The sequence below is a fragment of the Sciurus carolinensis genome, chromosome 15 (assembly GCF_902686445.1).
Source record: "Sciurus carolinensis chromosome 15, mSciCar1.2, whole genome shotgun sequence".
Lineage (NCBI taxonomy): Eukaryota > Metazoa > Chordata > Mammalia > Rodentia > Sciuridae > Sciurus > Sciurus carolinensis.
In genome coordinates this window covers 43,428,863-43,451,979 of record NC_062227.1, presented here as the reverse complement: position 1 = coordinate 43,451,979, position 23,117 = coordinate 43,428,863, and the positions used below count along the sequence as shown (strand labels likewise).

The 23,117-nt window shown below is 36.2% G+C and overlaps 1 protein-coding gene and 1 non-coding gene across 4 annotated transcripts in view; one reads left to right on the top strand and one right to left on the bottom strand.

Annotated features, from left to right (window-relative positions):
- The window catches only part of Nol4 (nucleolar protein 4), a 337,271-nt gene that overhangs the window by 172,644 nt on the left and 141,510 nt on the right, over positions 1–23,117 (top strand). For all 3 annotated transcript variants that reach the window (XM_047525899.1, XM_047525898.1, XM_047525900.1), the window contains exon 6: positions 21,341–21,624. In XM_047525899.1, coding sequence (XP_047381855.1) covers positions 21,341–21,624 — 284 coding nt within the window. The remainder of the gene's footprint in view (positions 1–21,340; positions 21,625–23,117) is intronic.
- Positions 2,747–2,818, bottom strand: Trnaa-agc (transfer RNA alanine (anticodon AGC)). Its single transcript has one exon. It is a non-coding gene; the product is annotated as a tRNA-Ala (tRNA).

Here is a 23,117-nt window from a genome sequence, read left to right as displayed (position 1 = left end):
GTAATGTTAAGATAAAGCATAGAAATTTGAACTTTTAAAAATTATTAAGAATGGTATATATGCAGTTTGCCTTGCTCCTTTTTATAAAAGCAAAAAAAAATACTCAAGTTAGAATTTTATTTAGACCATTCTTTTGCTTTGCTTTTAAGACAGCTCTCATAAATATGAGGAAACAGTTCATTTTTGAGGCAAGAGTCACTCAATCACAAGACATTTTGAACTATTGCTTACTAAGAACAATTGTAAGTCGTACCACCAAGTAATTTGTATGTGAAAAATGTGAAACTTTTTCCTGGTTCATTTTATTTTATTGCTACATTTACTATGGCAAATTGGATAGTGTATTCTGTTGGTTGATTGTAAGAAAAATGTACATTTTAAGGAAAATTATTTAAATAGAATAACATTTTAAAATCCCATATCCTGGTTAATTATAGTCTAGAAAATACTGTGCAACCCATGTCTACAAAGCATTTATGCATTTCTGTTAGAAAACGGAGATAGTACATAGCATCCCATTAAAAGGAAGAGTTTCTGACCTTCAGAGATGGTTACATGACCCAGTTTCTTTCCATAACTGCTGCATGTGGTGTCACCAGACTTGGAGCAAGACATGAATTCATTGCCTGCAAAGGTATATGGTGGAGAAGAAAGAACCAGACTATGGAGTCAGCAGTTTATGAGTGCTTATTGGACCTTGGAACCTGTGGGACCATGAGGAAGCCATTCAAGTAGGATTCCCAATTATTCCCCAGTGACACTGGACAACCTAGACCTGCTTTGAGAATTATATATAATGAATTAAGTACCCAGCATATTGTTTTTGATTATTTTTAATCACACTATTCAAACACTAAAATCTTTTTGTGGACAGAAAAATAATGAGGATAGAAAAACTGCAATCATTGTAAGAATGATGGGTCACCAGTTATCCTTCTCCTCAGTATATATCCAAAGGAGTTAAAATCAGCCTACTACAGTGACACAGCCTTATCAATGTTTATAGCAACACAATTCACAATAGCTAAGCTATGAAAGCAACCTAGATGCCCATCAGTAGATGAATGGATAAAGAAATTTTGGTATATATACACAATGAAATATTACTTAACCATAAAGAAGATTGACAGTATGACATTTGCTAGTAAATGGATGGGTCTGGAGAAATAAACCAATCCTCCAAAACCAAAGGCTGAATGTTCTCTCTGATACTCGGATGCCAACACACAAGGTAGGGTGAATAGAAATTCAGTGGAAATGAAGGGAAGGGAGGAGGATAGGAATAGGAAAGACAATGGAATGAATCTGATATAACTTTCCTAAGTACATATATGAATACAGCACAGTGAACTTCAACATCGTGTACATCTACAACAACTTGGATCCTAATTGTAATAAGATATATTCCTTGCTTGTATAAATAGATCAAAATAGACTCTACTGACATGTATAACTGAAAAGAACAAATTAAAATAAAAATAATATTTGAAAAAAGAACGATGGGTCACAATAATGGAGAATGTGATTTAAGGGATCTGAGAATCAGAGGTACAGCACAGCCAGGCCATGAATCAACCTTAACCTCTTTGAGTTTTATATGGGTTATCATATAACTTATTGTTCAAACCAGGGTAAATTTGGAAGTCAAAGGGGACATGAGTAATAATTTTATACCAAGACAGCGTGAGGCAGACCTTTCCCTCTGTGGTTCCCCCCTGTATCCATCTGTCTCCCCACACTGGCTTTCTCAGTTGAATTTGGCTCACCCATGAGCCCCTGCAACTCCTCCTGCCTGATGCTTCCTTGTGACTTTTAGTTCAGCTACAATTCCTCTCTATGTTAATAGTTTGGAGTTTTAAATTTTATCATGCACAAGAATCTTCTGGGAGTGTTGATAAGATATAAATTCTGATTCCGTAGGTCTGGGGGTTTGATAAGATGCATATTCTCATCATTAGTTCCAGGGTAAGGCCTTTGAATCTGTAGTTCTAACAGGATCACAGGTGATTATAATGCAGTTGTTGGTCCATACATTGAAGACAAAGTTGTTAGTTTCAAGAGATGGATTCCATTGACCTACTTCACATTTCTAGTTTGACCTCATTGGGTATGATTTGACTTATGGTTTGATGACCCTTAGGTCAGGTGCCTGCCTTGACAGCATTGGCCAGGATAGGTCACGCAGTATAGAGAATTGTTGGCAAACTCATCAGATCTAGAAGGGAAAACGGAGAAGATGAGATGCACACACTCAAATCATGTAATCAATGTAATTCATTTTCCTATTTCGTCTCTTTTTTATTTTTTTATTTGTTGCTTTTAGTTATATATGACAGTAGAATCTGTTTTGATTAGGATTCCTATTTAGTCTCATTGTATGGATCACCACAGAGATAGAATGTTGGAAAGGGGCCATCACCTCTGAACATGGAATCAAATCATTCAAAATGAAGTTAATGTTTCCCCATTGGATTAAGTCAAGAAATGAGGATTTTCAAGATAGAGTTTGCTACATTTAATCCAATGAAAGGTTTTCTAGATGTCCATGCTTATGTGACATTTGTGTAGCAACATGAAACATGTCGGAGAAAATTTTGAGCTGCTCTTAATTAATTAGAAACAATCACATTGTAAGGGCTCTTAATTTGATATCGTTCAGAGAGTTTAAATTGATACATTTCATACATTAACTTAAATTATTTTTTCTTTTTCTTTTTTCTTTTTCTTTTTTTTTTTTTTTTTTTTTTGGTGGTGCTGGGGATTGAACCCAGGGCCTTGTGCATGCTAGGCAAGCACTCTACCAACTGAGCTATATCCCTAGCCCCAAATTATTTTTTCTTAACAGTCAACCAAGAGAGATTTTAAATTTTGGTTTGAGGTAAACTTAATGATTTCTCATGACAGAAACATAAATGAAAATAAGCATATACACTACTAGTATATAGCATATACACTACTAGTTATATAGGAATCCTTCCAACACTAGTTTCTCCCTCCACTCAAACTTAGTCTGATATTACTTTTTGGCTTTTTACAACGACAAAGCATCCACAAAAACAGGATGTTTCCTTGGACTGCATTTTAAAAATTCTTCTATTTCCTCTTGGTGACTTGCTATATATACTACTTTATGCAAAGACGTATTAAAGCAAGATCCACAATCTCCACTTCAGTGTGTGAAAAGTTAATGTACCATCTAAAGGGTTTCAGCTATGCAAATCATGAGCTTAGAAAATAGGATCAAGATGGAATCATCAATTTAAGTCTTCAGGCATTTTGTAAATATCCACTACATAGCATAATGCTACCTTCAAGGCATACAACCAATTAATTTTTTTTTTTTTTTAAATTCTAGCTTCTTTCATTTCCCCATTTATAATTCAGGGCATTTGGTCATGAGAGAAGGTGTTGTCCTTGGAGGGTATTCCTCCTACTTCAGTACTCCCTACATTAACACCCAACAATTAACACCTTATTTCTGACATTTCCTGGGATATTTTTGCCTAATCCCATGATTCCTGATCCCAGTGTGCTTCACTGAATATCTGTTCTCCTACCCACTGGAGAGGTCCTGATCTTAGAGCTTGTTCCAGTTCACCTTCATCATCATCTTCCCCTCTCCCCTCCCTCCTCCTCTTAGTTTGTTTTTCTAAAACCCTGCTCTCCTTGAGAGACATATAGTTTAGAACAGAATGTGACATGTCGCACTACATGTCAGCTTCGCTATATCTTACTGGGCTAAGCTTAGTGAATCTTAGAATCTTTTGGTAACTCAAAACATTTTCACAGTAGTAAGATGAGACAGATAATACCTTCTTTACTTTGCAGGATTTCCATAAAGTATACATTAAATCAGTTGTGAAAAATCACTTTTTAAATAGAGAAATACCAATCATGTTACTGTTCTTCAACAAAAGAATTTTAATTTTCTGTATTCTTCAAAGAACCAACTATTTATTTTGTTAATTTTTCCGATTGTTTCTTTTGTTTCAATTTCGTTGATTTCGGCTCTGATTTTAACTATTTCCTGTCTTCTACTACTTTTGGTGTTGGTCTGCTCTTCTTTTTCTAGGGCTTTGAACTGTAGTGTTAAGTCGTTTATCTGTTGATTTCTACTTCTTTTGTTGAATGCGCCCCATGAAATAAATCTTCCTCTAAGTACTGCTTTCATAGTGTCCCAGAGATTTTGATATGATGTGTCTTTGTTCTCGTTTACTTCTAAGAATTTTTTTATTTCCCTCCTAATGTCTTCTGTTATCCATTCATCATATAATAGTGTATTATTTAATCTCCAGGTATTGGAGAAGTTTCTGTTTTTTATTCTGTCATTTATTTCTAATTTCAATCCATTATGATCTGATAGAGTACAAGGTAGTATCTCTATCTTCTTGTATTTGCTAACAGTAGCTTTGTGGCATAAAATATGGTCTATTTTAGAGAAGGATCAATGTGCTGCTGAGAAGAAAGTGTATTCGTTCTTTGTTGGATGGTATAGTCTATATATGTCCGTTAAGTCTAAATTGTTGATTGTGTTATTGAGATCTATGGTTTCTTTATTCAATTTTTGTTTGGAAGATCTATCCAGTGGTGAGAGAGGTGTGTTAAAATCGCCTAGTATTATTGTGTTGTGGTCTATTTGATTTCTGGAATTGAGAAGGATTTGTTTGACGTACGTGGATGAGCCAATGTTCGGGGCATAGATATTTATGATTGTAATGTCTTGCTGATTTATGCTTCCCTTAAGCAGCATGTAATGTCCTTCTTTATCCCTTCTGACTAGTTTTGGTTTGAAGTCCACATTATCTGAAATGAGGATGAATACTCCAGCTTTTTTGCTGTGTCCATGTGCATGGTATGTTTTTTCCCATCCTTTCACATTTAGTCTGTGGGTATCTCTTTCTATGAGATGAGTCTCTTGCAGGCAGCATATTGTTGGATTTTTTCTTTTTAATCCAATCTGCCAGTCTATGTCTTTTGATTGATGAGTTCAGGCCTTTAACATTCAGGGTTATTATTGTGATATGATTTGTATTCCCAGTCATTTGACTCATTTTTGTCTTTTGACATGATTTGGTTTCTCCTTTATTTGGCTATTCCTTTAGGCTAGGTTCTCCCATTGCTGATTTACATCGTTGTTTTTCATCTCTTCCTCATGGAATATTTAGCTGAGAATGTTCTGTAATGCTGGCTTTTTTTTTGTAAATTCCTTTAGCTTTTGTTTATCAAGGATTTCGTCGTCAAATCTGAAAGTAAGTTTTGCTGGGCATAAGATTCTTGGTTGGCATCCGTTTTTTTTTCAGGACTTGGTAAATGTTGTTCCAGGCCCTTCTAGCTTTTAGGGTCTGGATTGAAAAATCTGCTGATATTCTTATTGGTTTCCCCCTGAATGTAATTTGATTCTTTTCTCTCACAGCCTTTAAAATTCTGTCTTTATTTTGTATGTTAGGTATTTTCATAATAATGTGACTTGGTGTGGGTCTGTTGTAATTTTGTATATTTGGAGTCCTATAAGCCTCTTGTACTTGGTTTTCCATTTCATTCTTCAGATTGGGAAATTTTCTGATATAATTTCATTGAATAGATTGTTCATTCCTTTGGTTTGTTTCTCTAAGCCTTCCTCAATCCCAATAATTCTTAAATTTGGCCTTTTCATGATATCGCATCATTCTTGTAGATTCTGTTCATGATTTCTTACCATCTTCTCTGTTTGGTCAACTTTGTTTTCAAGATTAAATATTTTTTCTTCAATGTCTGAGGTTCTGTCTTCCAGGTGTTCTATCCTATATTGGTTATGCTTTCTATGGAGTTTTTAACTTGGTTTATTGTTTCCTTCATTTCAAGGATTTCTGTTTTTTTTTTTTTTTTTTCAGTATCTCTAACTCTTTATTGAAATGATCTCTTGCTTCCCGTATTTGGTCTTTTAACTGTTGATTGGTGTGATCATTTAATGCCTGCATTTGCTCTTTCATCTCTTCCTTCAATGCCTGCATTTGCTCTTTCATCTCCTTGTTTGTTTCCCTGATTGTCTTAATTATGTACATTCTAAACTCCCTTTCTGACATTTCTTCTGCTGTGCTGTCATTGGGTTTTATTGATATAGTATCTAGGTTTGTTTGGGACATTTTCTTCCCTTGTTTTCTCATATTGGTCAGATGTCAGTGGGACTCTGAGATATTGCAGATTTCCTCTATTGGCTTATAGTGTCCCTGTAGATTTCCAGTGTATCACCTCCCAGCCTTCAGTAGCCTGAAGTCTTGGAGGAACTTGATAATGCAGTGCTTCCAAAGAAAGCTGCCCCTCTCCCCCTACTGGTTCCAGGACTTGGAGCTGGCTCTGTGCGGAAAGGCTCTCACTGGGGGGCCTGCTCCAAGAAGCTGGTCATGTGGGAGGAGCCCACCGCCAGAGTGTGCAGGGCTACCTGGGGAAGACTCTAGCTGCCCTGCCCTGCTCTGATAAGCTGCCCCTATCTGTGCCTGCCGCCCAGGCCGAGCTTCACCCTGTGGGGGAGACTCACCCATGGTTCTATTTTAGTCCGAACTCTCTATGCCTCCCCTTCTTGATTCCTGAATTCTGGAGCGACTGGAGATGCAGTCACCCTCTAGTCCGCCATCTTGGATCGCCCAGTGGAAAGAGCCTGTGGCCGGAGGGGGCAGGGCCGTCTGGAGAAGTCTCTGGCTGCCCTGCCCTGATCCCAGAGGCTGCTTACGGGTTGGAGCTGTCCGTTGGCTTGGGGACTTGTGGCTGACTCTGTGTAGAAAGGCTCTCACTGGGCGGTCTGCTCCAAGAAGCTAGCCTTGAAGGGCGCTTCCCGCCGGAGGGGGCCGGGGTGCTTGGGAAAGTCCCTGGCTGCCCTGTCCTGGTCCCTGAAGCTGCTTGCGGGCCAGAGCTCACCACGCTGGCTCTTCTGTATTCTTCAAATACTAATATTAATGTTGATTTTCTTATGTCATCTATTTACAGATAATTCTCTTGTAATTTTTCAAACAAAGCTTTAGTAAGTTTCCTAAAATGATAGCATTTGACATCACTTAGCCTTAAAGGTCCAATATGGTTGGTTTGGGTTATAAATATGTCAGTGGTCAGCCTATACTGTTATAATCATGATGATATCAAAAGTTCATCTGCATTGATGAAACTATGGCAGTTGAGTTGGTGCTAAATGAAGAAGTGTAGGCCAAAAGCCTTTGTTATTGTGAAGGTAATGTAGCAGCTGCCTGTTCACTATGATTCCTGATTTTATGAAGTGCTGGAAAACACGTGTAGACTTATATCACAACTTTCAGTTTACTAGTTCTCTAAGGACTTCCTGAGTCTAAAGTTAACTCATTTCTTCTCCCACATATCACTTGTCCTTTTCAGGTTCTTCTCATAGTTTTAAAATATTCCTCCTGCTGAGGAATAGGAGTGGAATTTAGACAGAAATTTGGTGTGAGATCAGAAAACCATTTCCTAACTGTATGTTTGTCTTGTTCCTATGGTTTGAGAAAGTCTGCATTTTATCTCTCAAGCCCTTTAAAAAGGGAAAACTGACAGTGTTATTCACATGATAGTTTTGTATATTGTAAATGTAATAACTACCAAAATGATTGGTATGATTAAAGCATTTAAAGGTTTAAAGCAATTGATATTACTGAGATACATCTATTATATTTCTTTATGTTTCAATAAATCAGAATAATTTGGTCTTTGTGGAAGGATACTCATCTTTCAACAAAGTATCTCAATAATAATAATGCTTTATAATTTGTCACCAAAATTCTCATTGAATTTCCTTCCTTTGGGATGTCAATAAGATCATTAATACCACTGAAATTAAGAGTGATGGATTTTCACTCCAGAGAAAGAGAGAGAGGGAAAAAGGAAAGGAAGATTTGTGAAATTGTCTTGGATATCTAATAATGAATTGACCCAAGGAAAAAACTCTCAAATATTGACTATATTAACACCAAAGGAGTTAGAAATCAGAAATCTTGAGGCCACAGTAAGATAACTTGTATCAGTTGGGATGCAGTCTGGAAAATGGAGCCCATTCCATCTCATCCAGAAAAGCTTTATACAAGGCACTATCTACCATGGTGTTGAAAGAACTGAAAAGCCAAACACAGGATAATGAAGCAACCATGGAATTGATAACAGAATAGATGGCTCCAAAACCAGAGGAGGAAAGACAGGAAAAGAGCTGATATCACTATAGCCCAAGAGCCATTGTACACAATGGAAGGCAGGTTCACAGGTGATGTTTCCTGGCAGGAGCTGGGATGTAGACAAGAGACACTCCATACCCAGACAGAAAGATCACCTAAATCAGAGAGGATGAATGTGTAGGGTAGGGGAGAGAGCACACCAGGCATTTTTTTGATTGTTCTATGATCTGACTATGCTAGTGCCTCTCATTGTCTGACCAGCATCATAATGCAATAGGCAAAGGTACCTAAGAAATGAAGTTTACAAAGGAGGGAAGGGAAGTGGATATGAGAGTAGACCAACCAGTATGTAGGATCAAGTTGAGTGTGTGAACCCTTTTGGAGTATTTGCGTTAGAATTTACTTGTCCCATAAATTCAAGAGCTTGGTGGCTCAGGTTTCTCCCTGCATCAGAATGTTGGGGATGAGTTTCCTCCCTGAGCAGCCCTGGCTCACTCACTACAGCAGGGAGAAGACCTTCTGGGAGGTGAGGGCAGGAGGCTTTGGGATAAGACTTGATGGAGCAGACTTTCTAATCGTTCACCTCTAAGCTACCCTAAAAGTCTGGGCACCTCATAGGTCTATGATCACAGGGTTTCTCCCTTTACACAGTGTCCCAAAATGCAGCACACTTCCCCGGCTTGCCAATAGCAGAGGATACCGAGAGAAAAACCTTTCATTCCACAATTAGAGATAAAAGGCTCAAATTACAGGTACCTAGTTGAAGCAACATTTTTCCGTGGAGGAATTGTCGTCAAAGGATAATCAATCAATCAATGTGTCAATCTATTCTTTTGCAAAATGACATACAGAGAGTTGGCATGCACATGACTAGCTAGAGGATTAGCTATCAAGAGGGGAAAGAAAGCATGAGAACACACTTTGGTGATTTGGGCCATCTTTCCTGGAGTGATCTACCTACTATGTGAACAAAGCTGACAGTGACTTCAGAACATTTGAAGGCATAGAGGGCACGCAGTTCTGCTTCATAGTGACAATAAGGATTCTAATCATTCTAATCACTCCTTAAAGAGCTTCTGTCCCAGGAGTGTGTTACAGTAAAGGTCATCAAGGTGATACGTTTCCCAAGATAAGGTCTGTAGCTTTTAAATTACACATTTACATGAATGCTTGGAGTAAAATCATATCCTTTTATGAATGTTAAAAAAGGGTCACTCTGTTTTGATAAAAGTAATGAATTATTACTTTTGGCATTTTTTTTTCTGAAATTTTCCCTGAGATTCATAACATGGGATTAATATATCCTCAACTTCAATCTTTCCAAACCTGAATTTCAGGTTTGTCAGTCTATTTGGTTAAATTGGAATCCATAGTTGCCTCCTATGATTACATATTCAATCAGCTAGTTGTTGGATATAATCTATATTACTTTCTCACATATGGCTAAAATTTTGCAAAAGAAATGCTTCTAGAGTTACTGACTCCAACCAGGATAAATTAAACCCAAAGTTGTTGAGTTAGAAGTTTTTAGTACTGAAATTGATCTGAATTTTTAACATTCTCCCCAGAAAATTCTGAGGTAATTCAACTGTGAGAAACACTGATGCACATCCATCGTTTGACATGAAGTTGAATAATTCTGTGTGGTGTCACAGATCCTAACACATGTAGAAAATCTCTAATATATGTCACTGTATTATTTTATGTGGCTGTGTGAAAATTATCACAGACTTGACAGATTAAAGTAACACCTTTTTCTCACTGTTCTATAGGTCAGAAGTCCAGCAGCATTTACTTGGTTCTGTATCACAAGGTCAAAATCAATGTCTCAGCCAGGTTAGACTCTGATGTAGAGGCTCTATCCTGTCTCAAAATAGAAAAATAAAAGGATGGGGATGTTCCTCAGTGGTTAAGCACTCCTGAGTTCAATTCCTGGCTGAAAAAAAATCTGGATTGTTGGCAGAGTCTAGTTGCTTTTGGTTGTAGGACTGAGGTCCTTATTTCCTTGCCAACTGTCAGTGTAGACCTCTGTCAGCCCCTTAATTCTGCCTGTATTTCTGCTTATGAGGTTTTTTCCATCTCCAAGCCAGAAATGGCATATTGAAAAACATCTGTGCTGTGAATCTCTTTGACTTCCTCTTCTTCCACTAAGCAGAGAAAGCTCATGTGATTAGATCAGGCTCACCCAGAAAATCTCCCCATCTAAGATGAACTGTACCACATCACATAACCATTATGGAAGTGATGTTTAATCACTTGCAGATTCTGAAAACTAGGGTGTGTAATCTTGGGTAGAATCTTCGAATTCCTCCTATCACAGTCTCTCACATCATATATATGATAAGTAGTTAAAAAAAAAATATATATATATATAAGCATGTAGGAAGAAGGCTCACACTCTCAAACAGACACTAACTAGCTATATGATTAGGAGCTCCTGTGATAGTCCACTTCGATTAGTAGTTATTAAACATTTATCAGGTACTAATCAAAATTAATAAATGAATCAGAACTTTAATTTTCCTCTAGTAACTTATACTCTAGAAATAGAGAAACTTCTTTGATCTTTAGATAATTTTATCAGAAATTGTAAAAAATGATTCTGTATAACTTCTAAGCTTTGTTTTCTATACTCCTGGCAGATAATGAAAACATTAAAACTTGCAAATATTTGAGTTAATTATTATACCTTTCCCCATCATTCCTCAAAGTCATCTCTTTACAGGCTAAGCATCTCTTAGGTCTTTGACTATGTTTTATTATATGGCTTCAAATCTCTTCAACACGTAATATATTTTTAAAGGAACACAGTCAAGTCACTTCACATTCATGTTCCTTGATTTTCTCAAATATGCCTGTTAGTTTCAATGTGGCTAGTTTTGCACTCACCTAGGATATAAGAGCCTCTCAACTAGCTTCTAGATTTTTCACAAGGAAAATTGTTCTGAACATTTTTATTGAATCAATTTGTCCACAAGGAGAAGGAAAGCCCAAAGTTTCCTATTCCATCATCTTGCTATTCCTGTTTTCTCCAAACGTTGTTTTTTCAGGTTAAAAACAAAACGTGGTTTGGCTAAATTAAGCAAAACCAATACAAAAATACTGATAATCAATGGAAGGAGGACTAGAGGATCTTCAGGAGAATGAAGGGGTTGATCACCTAATAATATGGAAAGATAGCAACTAGAAAAATAATGAGTATTATGAACAAGATTTAGTATGTTTGGGGTAAAACGTTCATTACTTTATGATGTTCTCTGTGCACTTAAAGTTATCAGTTTATTTAATGAACTAAAAAATAAAATCTGTGTTTGTCAAAAAAAAAAGAGAAAGTGATGAAAACCTCAGTGACAGTAGTTTTCGCACTTCATCTCTAGAGGTTAACATAAAAAGATCTAGTTCTAGGCACACCCATTTCCTCTGTTTCACATCTTGAAATTCTTCCAAGGTGGCATGAAAACAAGCCTACTGGAGCCTATACTTGTGAATTGGGAGGGGAATGCATGTACCAGATTGCCATCCCTATGGGTCCTGTGGGTCTCACCATCAATCGACTTTTTATACATCCAAAGATGCTTCTGTTGAGTACTTACCATGCATTTCACATAAACCACATAGAGTCACATATTTCCCAGATGGACCTAATAAGACAAGGCCAACTGTGGCATGATTTGAGGTGACATATTTTTATGAGGTAAAGTAATGTTCATACCTCTTTTTGTACAGGAACAACTGAAATTATGCAATTAATGGATTAATTCACATATTTACCAAGCACTCTATATACAATACAATACAACTTAAGTAAGTGAGGAATGAGACACTTGAAAACAAAGAAATCCAAATAACCATTGTATTCCTTGTTTCTGCATCTGGTCCCAAATCATAATGTTCATTTATGACAACCATGCTCCCATTATGTATTCCATAGTTTAATTTATTCAGCTGGCAATTAAGCTACTCAGGGGACTTTCCAGGTTCATGGAATGAAAAGTCTTGTTTCTGTCTATGCTCTCTACTGCTAACCCATTTTGCCTTTAGTCAACTTTAGTCAACTTTTGTTCTCTTGGTAGTCAGCCAACACATAACCTTCTTTTATAAAGATTCCTTTAGTTGCCTGAATGATGTGAATGTTTGGTGTCTAAAACCCTCTCATTGGAAGTGTCCTCCAGCAGGCCAATAGTGCCTACAGTTGTAGAGAGGAATGGAGATGAGTGTCCCCTCTATCTCTGGAAAGTCTTGTTTTACAGATTGATACTGTGGCTTCAAGAGAACTAGCCCCAACTCTCAGTAGATGGTTTAGGATATACTACATCCTGAAAGGCAGCCTATTAAGCTCCAGTGCTATTTATCTCCCAGTGGCGCTGTGGCTGAATTTTATATACTTCCTCTCATTCTTTTATACGACCGCTAGTTTGTCAGTGACAGAGTAGAGTAATAGCATTAACTCCGAGGGAAATCCTCAACCTGTTTCTTTTCTTTTACTGGGCTCTGGTTTCCTTGATTTAAATCAATGTTGTATGGGGAAAATTTGCAGTGTATAAACCATGCTGTGGTCTGTAGGTGGTGGTGTTAAATGAAGAATTGGCAGGAAATGCAGGGCCAAGTTGAGAGTCAACGTTCATTGTACTGAAGATATGTCACTACTCCAGCTAGAGTTGAAGGAATCTAATAAAACTGTTCTGCCACATTGAAGTTTGCAAGTTTCCCAAAGTTCTGTACTTTCTTAAGATCACATAATTGGACACTTTGCTGCCAATATGAGTACTTGGATCAATGTGGAGATCAACCATGAGGGCCAGTTCCTGCCCATGTATGCCTGCACTTCTGCTCTGACCGCCCCTTTCTTCGTGATCTCACTGAAAAAATCTTGAATTGACAAGTAGGATGAGTCATATTTACCAGAAACATCACACTATACATCTAATTATAAAGATCGCCTTCCATTCTAGTGATGTTTTGATATACATAGACGTGACACAGTATTTTCAGTCCTTAACCTGTCATGAAAGAGTCTGTCCTTCCTTTTACTACTTCTATTAAAATAGCCTTCAAAAATGTCTTTGGTCACTATCCAAGAAATGGTGAAAATAATAACCTGAGGCTGGCTTAGTTTTAAGGAGAATAAACAAAACGACTTATTGCTTGTCCTTTTCATGTAGTGGGTTTCCTTCTCCATATGTGCTTATTCATGAAAGCAATGGCAGGTACCACTGCTGAGTTTCACAGGATCATGGAAACCTGGTCATAATCAGCTGACATTTTTCATTTTCATTCAATTTTTTACTAAGATTTTTTTTTAAAGATAGTACATAAAAATTAAAGAATAAACTTTTTTGTGGTAAGTTTTGAGCAATCTGTTCATGCAGCACTAGGTCCTGAAAAGGCCCATTTCTATGTATTGCACTTCCATTTGATGAAGGAGGGCTTTTGATGTGTTGAATGGTTCAGGAGGTACTCAGTACCTAATGGCCAACTAGGTAAAAAGTCAAGAGCAGCTGTAAAACTGCGAAGTCACCCAATGAAAAATACAGAACCTTACTCTGCACCTTTGGTTATACTGACAAAAATTCTTCTGTAGGGGGTCTCCATACAGACTCTGCTATATATGCCTAGGTTACCATCTGATACCTACCATCTAATCTGTCTTCAGGTGCTCACTCTTCTGGGCAGGTAGGTGGTTTGTTCTGTGAGTTGAACAAGCATCCCAACAGTGCTACAGGAATAAATTGAAGATCAGCCAAGATCCTATCCAGCTCTAAGACACTTGTTTCAAACATAAGCTTATTATAATAGGTCTTGTTTTCTTCATTGCTTTCCAGTTATTCAGAATAAAGTATTTTCTGATTTATTATTGGCACAGTAAAAAAAAAAAACGAAAACAATCGCAACAAAAAACCCAACTTGACTTGGAGTTGGGCTAAGTGCCAATTTAGGACAACCTCCTTTTGGATCACATTAATTTTAGGTTCAGTTAGAACATTTCTTTTCAGAATGACTTAGCCCAAATCTGTGATATTTGTTCACATAATTTAGTTATCAGTTAATGAGAATTAATGGTAATTCCCTGAACCATTTTTTCTACAAATTGTCATGTTATCTTCCAATAGAATGAAATAATATTACATGACAGTTTCTTGTTTCTATTGTCCATTCAATATGTTTTCTGGTATAGTTTTGTCTATGTTATCTGTCAACTTTCTTTGAAAACATTAAACTGCTATGTAATAATTATCTTAGATTTCTTTAAAATTTAACTTGAGATTTTATCACACATACTACTTGCTGTATGAAAGGGAACATCAAAAAGCCCACAGTATTAATTGTTTGGGTTTTAAGTTATGGCAGCAAATAGCTTCACAAGTGAGTTCTCAGTACATTAATGTCATACACAGATACGTTAATGTATTGCTGGTGACGTTTGTCCTATTTATCAATATCAATGCTACCTCTATAACTACAGCACTACCTATAACATTAATTTTGTATAAAATTCTTGACTAGGTTCTACTGAGCAATACAAAAAAGCATAAGATGTAAAATGCCAATCTTATGGAAATTTATGGTTAAATGGATTAACAAAACATTCTTAAAGTCACAAGATGACAAAGTGTTAAGAGGTGAAATAGCAGACTAAATAAACTCCCACTGAAACCTGCCTTGTCAGCACTGGGGTTAGGGATTTGAATCCCTGTGACAGTTTTGATTATTTAGGTGCAATTTAAGACAGGTAAAATAAGTAGCATGGCATCTAGTTCAAGAACATTTATCCTGGAGTCCATAAATAGATTAGTGCCACAACTTGAGAGGGGGATAAATTAATATATTATATGAATATATAGAAATGAATCTATATGAATATATAAATATATAAATATATGAATGTATGCAAATGAATATACATATGTATATATACTCATTTACCACTAACTGAAATTTAACATTTCGTTCTGACTGTAGGCAATAAAACACAGTGGTATTCATGGTAACTGTGACATTGTCAACAGACTAAATCACAGATATTTTCAAATCACCTTATAAAATTTCAAAATGTTTATGCATGTCATTTTCCATAACATACCAGTTCTTTGAAGCTCTCAAAACAAATCAACAGGGAAGGTAAAAGTAGTGTTTTATAATTTGTTCAGACAATTAAGAAGCCTTTGACAAATTATCTCATTAATGAATATTTAAAAAATGAAACATCTTGGAATCGAGGTAAGTTTTGTTATGAGTCAGTTGATAGTGGCTTATAGGTAGGAATGGAAATAAACAGACTCTCCTCAGACTAGATTCATATTAGCGAGTTTTTCCAAGTACCTTCCTTGGGACAGTGATTAATGCTTTTATAAGTCATGCAGAAAAAAGAATGCACACTATAACGTCCACAACTCTCTATATTGCACAATTTCCTGTGGCATTCTGTGGAACCTACTGAGTGCCTTGTCCTCTTCCAGCTCTTTCCTGCCTTTGGAGCTATTTCTTTTGCAGTCTCCTAAACTGGATCAACCTCCACCATCACCATGATACATGTACATGTATCTCACCTTCTTCACATGCCACCTCTTATTAGAGGCCTTTCCCATTGCCCTCTGTCCCCGGTCATGTGTAGGTGACTTTCTATTCTCAGAAGAGCTTTGTGTATTTATTATTTCTCATGTGAGACTCTCATGGACCAGATACTACTTTCTACCTTTGCTGTACTCCTTCTGCAGTAGCCTAAGGCAAGATCAAGTTCCATAGTCTTTGGACTTACAGTGCAAAGGACAGTGTCTTGCACAAAATAGGTGTTTCATAAAATTTAAAAGAAAACAATAGAAATAATAAATCTTATCTTCTTCATTGATAGCCCAGACAGTTGTATCGTTTGATTACCATGCTGACGTTTAGTTATATGCTTTGAAACATCCACTTTATCCCACTACCTTATCTGTATTTCCTCCTTAAATTAGATCTCATTCTAAGAAGGAATTAAGAGCCATCAAGCAAAGTTATAGGACCACCCTTCTGTAGAATGAATTTTATAGAAAAAAAACAGTTTTTATTTTCTTGCCTGCAATAAAACCATTTCATCTTTTAAACTTGGCATCCTCCACACCTTTAGTGGTAATCATACATGAGTGTATTTATTTACATCAGTGCATATCTCTTTGGCATGCATGTTTTGACTTTTTGGTGTGGCATCGTTCCTTGTACATGTTTAAGATTACATCACCAAATAGTGTATGATGTAAACTATATCTTGCAAATACCAATGAAAATGGGAGATTGCATTTTTAATTATCTTTTCACAGGGTTTTTTGTAGCATTGCAGTCTTGGAAGTGCAGAACTTTTATAGTCAGAATTCAAGTTTTTGTCCAGAAGATAATCAAAGATAATACCAAGAAGAAGGCTGTATAATTAGGTATAAAAAACTGGATGTTAGAGGATGAGTAAAAGAACAAAAGAATGGACATGTCATCACAAGTTTTTGAAGAAAGAAAATTAGACAAATGAGGAAGAAACTCTTCTAGGTAGCAAATACAGATGGACCAAAGGTCCTTAAGGTAGAAATGATTCAGGGAGTGGGAATGTGCCCAGGATCCAGGCTGGAAAGTGCTGGAAAGCATCAATTTATATCAGATCACCTTGTTTGTATTGTAGCATACAGGGAGTTATAGTATAGGATGTAAGGTGTGGTCTAGCAATAGATAAGAAGAAACCCCCCCATTTTGGGGGTTTGGGGGAATTGAACCCAGGAGCACTTAACCACTGAACCACATCCTCAGGCACTTTTTATTTTTTATTTTGAGACAGGATCTTGCCGAGTTGCTTAGGGACTCACTAAGTTGCTAGAGCTGCTGGCTTTGAACTCGCAATCCTCCTGCCTCAGCCTCGGGGAGCTGCTGGGATTACAGGCATGTGCCACCATGCTGGGCTTCACTTTTTTAATAATGGATCCTGTAACTGGAGAAGGCATAGAACAGAAACCAGGAAGCTTAAAAGGGAGTTACACGTGAACTCCTTATTTTGCAAATAGATTTTGAAGAAGTTTTAAAACTTTCTGTGTTTTTATATTAAGGTACTAATCTTTTGGAGCAGGGTTATTCCCATCTATGTTTTGAGTTCAGAGGTCGTTTTATGGTAAGATGCAAAAAGGTAGTTTCCTCAGGATGAATCAAAGCACTAGGGGTGAAAGACTATAGTGCATTTGAGGAAAGCAGTAAAAACATTTTTGGACCCTGTGAGCATCTGACCTGGATTTTAGGATTGAACTTCCAAATACTAATCTTAAAATGAGGATGATATATATATTTTTTTTCTATTCACTTTGCCCAAGGCACTTGGCCTAAAGACCATAATGAAGAACAACTGAAAATGACTGTATAAGAAAGTAGGTCAGGTGCCTTGGGAGATTCACACACACACATACACACACACACACACACACACACACACACACATATTTTAGAGACTGTTAGAGTTTAGTTCTCTTTATGTAGAAGGAGCCACCCATTGAATCTGGTGTCTTAAAACTACCATCATACAAAACACTGATTGGACTTTCAAAACAACTTCAACAGTATTTCTAGGATCTCTACTGATTGAGGAAGTGGGGAGTAAGGAAGGAGAAAGAATAAAATGAAGAGTCTGCCACTCAGTGTTCCTGGACCTTCTAGAGGAGAGCTTCCGCTTAGCCAACTTAGCAAGATTTCCACCACCTAGATTCGTTCCATCAAAAGTAACCTCAGAACAGATTAAATCCAAACATCCAACTGCCCTCCTGATGTCACCAGATTCCATAGCACCCTGTCATCACATTCCACGTTCTCCTCTGTTGCTAGGTATCCTGGGCACTCTTACTTTCCAAAGCTCCAGGTACTGTTTTCCCTTGGGACTCAAATACAGAGTCTTTGGTTCAAATGCTATGGTACCCAGGCTGAATCCTTGAGAGAAGAACCTTCACCAGACCTGTGAACCTGAAGGTCATCCCCACAGCCTACACACCACACGACACCGCCTAGCAGGTGGTTCCCACACGCCAGCAGCCACTCAGGATGGAGCAGACCACGTTGGGTAAGGAAGCAGATTGCCCCTTTCAGGCAGTGAATGGATGTGAATTGGTTCCCATAAACTGAATTCTGAAGTCTGCGATTTTAAGTTCTAAAGAAGTATCTTCAAGGAAGAGAGAATAAAAATCTTCAGTGTGGTTACATGAAGCAAGACCATATTCAATTACGTATTACTCACTGTTCTTTACTGAATTTAAAAAAAATAGAGACATCAAAAACTTTGTTTTAAATTTTGATTTATTGGACAGTAGCATGAGATGTTATTTTTTTACCATTTAAATTACAAAATTGGTGAATGTGTATTTGATAGAAATGAATATAAATCATTTATTTGTTCTTTATAAAACATACTGATTTACTCAGGAAAGAAATATGTAAAGCTCTTGAATTTAGTTACCTTGGTAACATCTGGAATGAACTACTCCATCTAAAAATATTTCTCCTTTATTGTTTATATTTTATGCTGAAATTATAATTAAATGACGTTTATTAAAGTCTCTCATGATAAATGATGTTTATCTTATCTAAAAATGAATAAATGATATAGTTTTATGAGATATATGTGGTGATTTCAGATTAAAGAAATAGATAAAGCATGTTTAATTTTTAACTATAAAAGAAATTGAATTTTTATGTTAATGTGGATTTAATTTTAAATTATTTAGGGTTATTTACTCATTATTGCTAAAACATTTTTATTTTAAATGTTTAGTATCTTTTTAAAAGAATTCTAGTACACAAGTGCTAAATCTTATTTTTCCTTCATAAACTCTAAGTAATTGAACTGCATTTGAACATGTCAGTTGTGATTTTCTTTGGACTTTCTTGAAAATAAATAACTTTAAAAATTGGAAATAACTTGTTATGCATCAGCATAAGGACTTCAATTCAAATAAAGGAACATGAACAATTTTCCAAATTACTTATACAAATCATTCCCCTAACTCTGTATTTCAAAGCTCTGGGTATTTTATCATTAAAAGATTATTTTTTTGATTTCTCAAATTAATATCCATGAAAACTGCTGTGTCATTATTTATGGTCAGTTTCCTAAATTGTCTTGCATATATTCTCTTTATATGAATTCTTTTGTTGGGCCAGGGGCTGGGGATTGCGCCTGGGGGCACTTTACCACTGAGCTATGTTCCTAGTTCTTTTTATTTTTTATTTTGAGACTGAGTCTCACTAAATTGCTTAGAGCCTCACTAAATTGCTTAGAGGTTCATTAAATGGCTGAGGTTGGCCTCTAATTTGTGATCCTCCTGCCTCAGCCTCCAGAGTCACAGGAGTTACGGAGTGGGCGACTGCACCTGGCCATAAACTCCTTTTGAATTGGCATATAAGAATAATTGAGTAGAAGGTGCCATCTGAATAGGTCTTAACTTTTTTTTTTCAGAAAAATGCATTTTAAAATGTAGTATTGAAAATTAAATTTAAACCTAATGCCCTGCGTTCTAATTCCTTACTTACTAGAGCCCCAAACTTCATCCTGGGCTCTGGCTTCTCGTATGTCCAGTCTTACCTGTTTGATTCTAACTTTCTATAGTTGTCCCCTCTTCTGCATTAGCACTACTTTTAATTTGAGCTTTCAAAGATGCCAACTTATATGACATCTAAAACATCTTTTTTTTTTTTAACCTCACTTTCCACAATAAATAAAAATTGCTTCTATTTGTTCTCGGCCCTTTGATATACAAAACACTTGCCTGGAGAACTCTTCTTCTGGCTAGGTTTATCTCCCTTCATTTCTCCTTGGAGCTCTTTCTTTCATCCTTCTTCTCGCCTGCCCAGCGTATGCTTCCATCTGAGACTGCAATGCTGACACTTCTGTGGGGAATGCTTGCCCCAGACTTCAGCTCTGCTCATGGCTCACTCATCCTGTGGAATATGGTTCACATCACCTTCTTTAGGAAGCCTGTTGTCTTTATTCCTTGTTCTGGATTACAGCCTTTTAACTCTGCATTTGAATTGCATCTTTAATTTTCTATCTTTTCTGCAAACACATTGAAGCAGAATCTCTAGAGGCCAAATTTTTAACCCTATATTGGCCACAGGATCGGTCCTTAAGAAATGTTTGTTAAAAAAAAGTGGATGAACATGTGATATATTACTCTTTTAGAATTTAAATTGTCACGAATGTAATTGATTTGAAGGAATTAAACATTTCATTACACTCAAATATAATGCATACTTGATAATATTCAGAAAGACAAAAATCACAAGTAGTATTATGCCTCTTTTTCACTTACATTCATGTAATTTATTAATAGTCTTCAAAGAAAACAATTAAACACCTCTGCCTATCATAATCCTTTATAATTAGTAGCAAATTCTCATCATATAGGTAAAGATGAATTAATTGAGAAAATAGAATATTATTGTTTTGTATAAACTTTGTCTATGTGTTTTGTTTTCAAAATTTGGGATCATATTGGCAACACTAGCTACATTTTTCCAACCAATACTTTGACTTATATTTTTCTTTACCTAAAATTGGACTGTTGTGTGACTACATAATATTCTAGCCATTCCAACATTTATTAATCCAGTATTCTGTTTTTGGTGATTTATGTCTCTTCTAAATTTTTGCTATGCTGATTAACACTGATGTTAAGTGTATTTTTTACTTATTCAGAGACATACATAATGATTAGACTTCTTAGGGTTAAAAGTCTCAGAAGTGTAATGACTGCAACAAAGTTTATGAGCACTTTTGATGTTTTAGGTGCATATTAAAAACTCATAAAGGTTGCACCAGTATACATCCCCATTAACCAGTGATAGGTAATGCATTTCATTAGAGACTTCTCAGCAAAGCTGGATATTCTCACTGGAGAAGTAAAATCTATTTGCAAAGTAATTGAGAATTATTTCATTCTTTGTTTAAATTTACTTTACTTTGAGATGACATTTGATATTCAACTGTTTATTTTATCTGCTTCATATTATTTCATTTCTTGTGCTTTGATGTGCCTACTAGATTAAAAATAACAATAACTACTTCACAAGGTTATTGCTTAGGTTAAATTACATATTATGTATAAAATTAGTTGGCACAGTGTAACACACAATAGGAACTCGGTTGAAGTAGAAAAGGAGAGCATATTAATTAAAATTAAAATAAATTTTTTTCTTTCCAACAGATGATTCTGCTGCAGAGAGCTTTAATGGCAATGAGACTCTGGGGCACAGTTCAATTGCTTCAGGGGGAACACACAGCAGGGAGATGGGAGACTCCAACAGCGATGGCAAAACTGGGGTGGAACAGGATGAACAGCCACTGAATCTGAGTGACAGTCCCCTCTCTGCACAACTGACTTCAGAATACAGAATAGATGATCACAGCAGTAATGGAAAAAGCAAATATAAGAATCTTCTAATTTCTGACCTCAAGATGGAACGAGAGGCAAGAGAAAATGGAAGCAAGGTAAGGTCATGTTACCATTTCCAGAGAATTTTTAAGTTGGTTATGAAGGTCACAAAGAAATATCTCTATATACTGGAGATGAAGATTGTGTCCAATAAAATATTTAAAGCAAGTCCCAAAAATATGTTAGTAAGAACCCTATAACCATGCATATTGTGTCCATAAAATGTGATTTCAGTAAAAAACAATGAGTAAATTGGATCATGTCTCAAAGCTGTTGGTATTTTTGACAGAATTACCTGATTTTATGTATCTCATTTATATAATCTACTTATGGATCTGTCTCTGGGAATTTGTAGAGCTCAGGTGCGAAAGTTTCAGTCTCAGTACACAATTTTCAACTATAAAAAGATCACTATCTTGTTTCTCTAGATTGGATAGGTGTGTATAGCAATAAAATTTCAATTAAGTTCTCCAGTTTGCTTTAGAGACCTGGGGACCTCAGTCAGTAATTTACTTTCTGGCAGCAGAGAACTGTTAAGTGTCAGTTTCCTGGATGAAATCTGTGGATTAAATACCCACTTAAAGAAGTAATTCATCATAAATTATATTACACAAAAGACAAAAACGTGTTTCAGGCATACTTTCTAAATTTTCTAGATTCTTTACATTAGACTACATGACAAACACCTGCCAATTCTCAATTGCTTTATTTTTAAAAATTAAGCTTAGGGGGCTGGAGTTGTAGTGATAGAGCACTTGCCTAACATGTGAAGCACTGGATTTGATTCTGAGCGCCACATAAAGATAAATAAAATAAAGATATCATGTACATCTAAAACTAAATATATAATATATATATTATATATATTTATGGTGTGTAACTTTTGAAGATGTTCTTTGGAACACAGGATTTTTATGGAATGTATATTTTCACGCTCTTCTCCTGCCTCTACCTCTAAGATGAAGTTGTAGGTTGGTTTCTGACATACATTCCTAAAAATGAAATGTCTTAATCTGGATTAATTTCTGAATTTGCTGAGGCACTATGCTTCCTAAATTGGCTCTATTTAAATCATCTCCTTGCCTGAGGGTGTGTCGTTTCATCTTCTTTTAAGCAAGTCACTAGACATCACCAGACACTTAAGCTCTTCTGCCTGCGGGAGGCTGCTGCAACTTTTGCTGTGGTAAATGCACAAATATCCTCTTCAGTGGTTTGAAGCCAGATCACACAAGTGCAAATGATTTTATGTTTGCTAACATGATCTGAATCACTGCATACATTTTACAGAACAAAATCACACTAAATGTGTCCCTGCCCACCACATCACCGTGTCTTTATAAGGATTAAAGAATCATGAAACATCCTTGTTATGCCATATGCCTGTTGAATTTTTTTTCCTAAAATTATTCAATGGTTTGATCTTCTCTTCTTTCTCCCCTTGTTCAATGTTACCCTGGGAACTATGCTCATTAAAGCATGTTCTTCCACACATTAACCAGAATGAAATTACCTTTCTACCTCTATTACAATGGAGTTATGAAAAACAGAT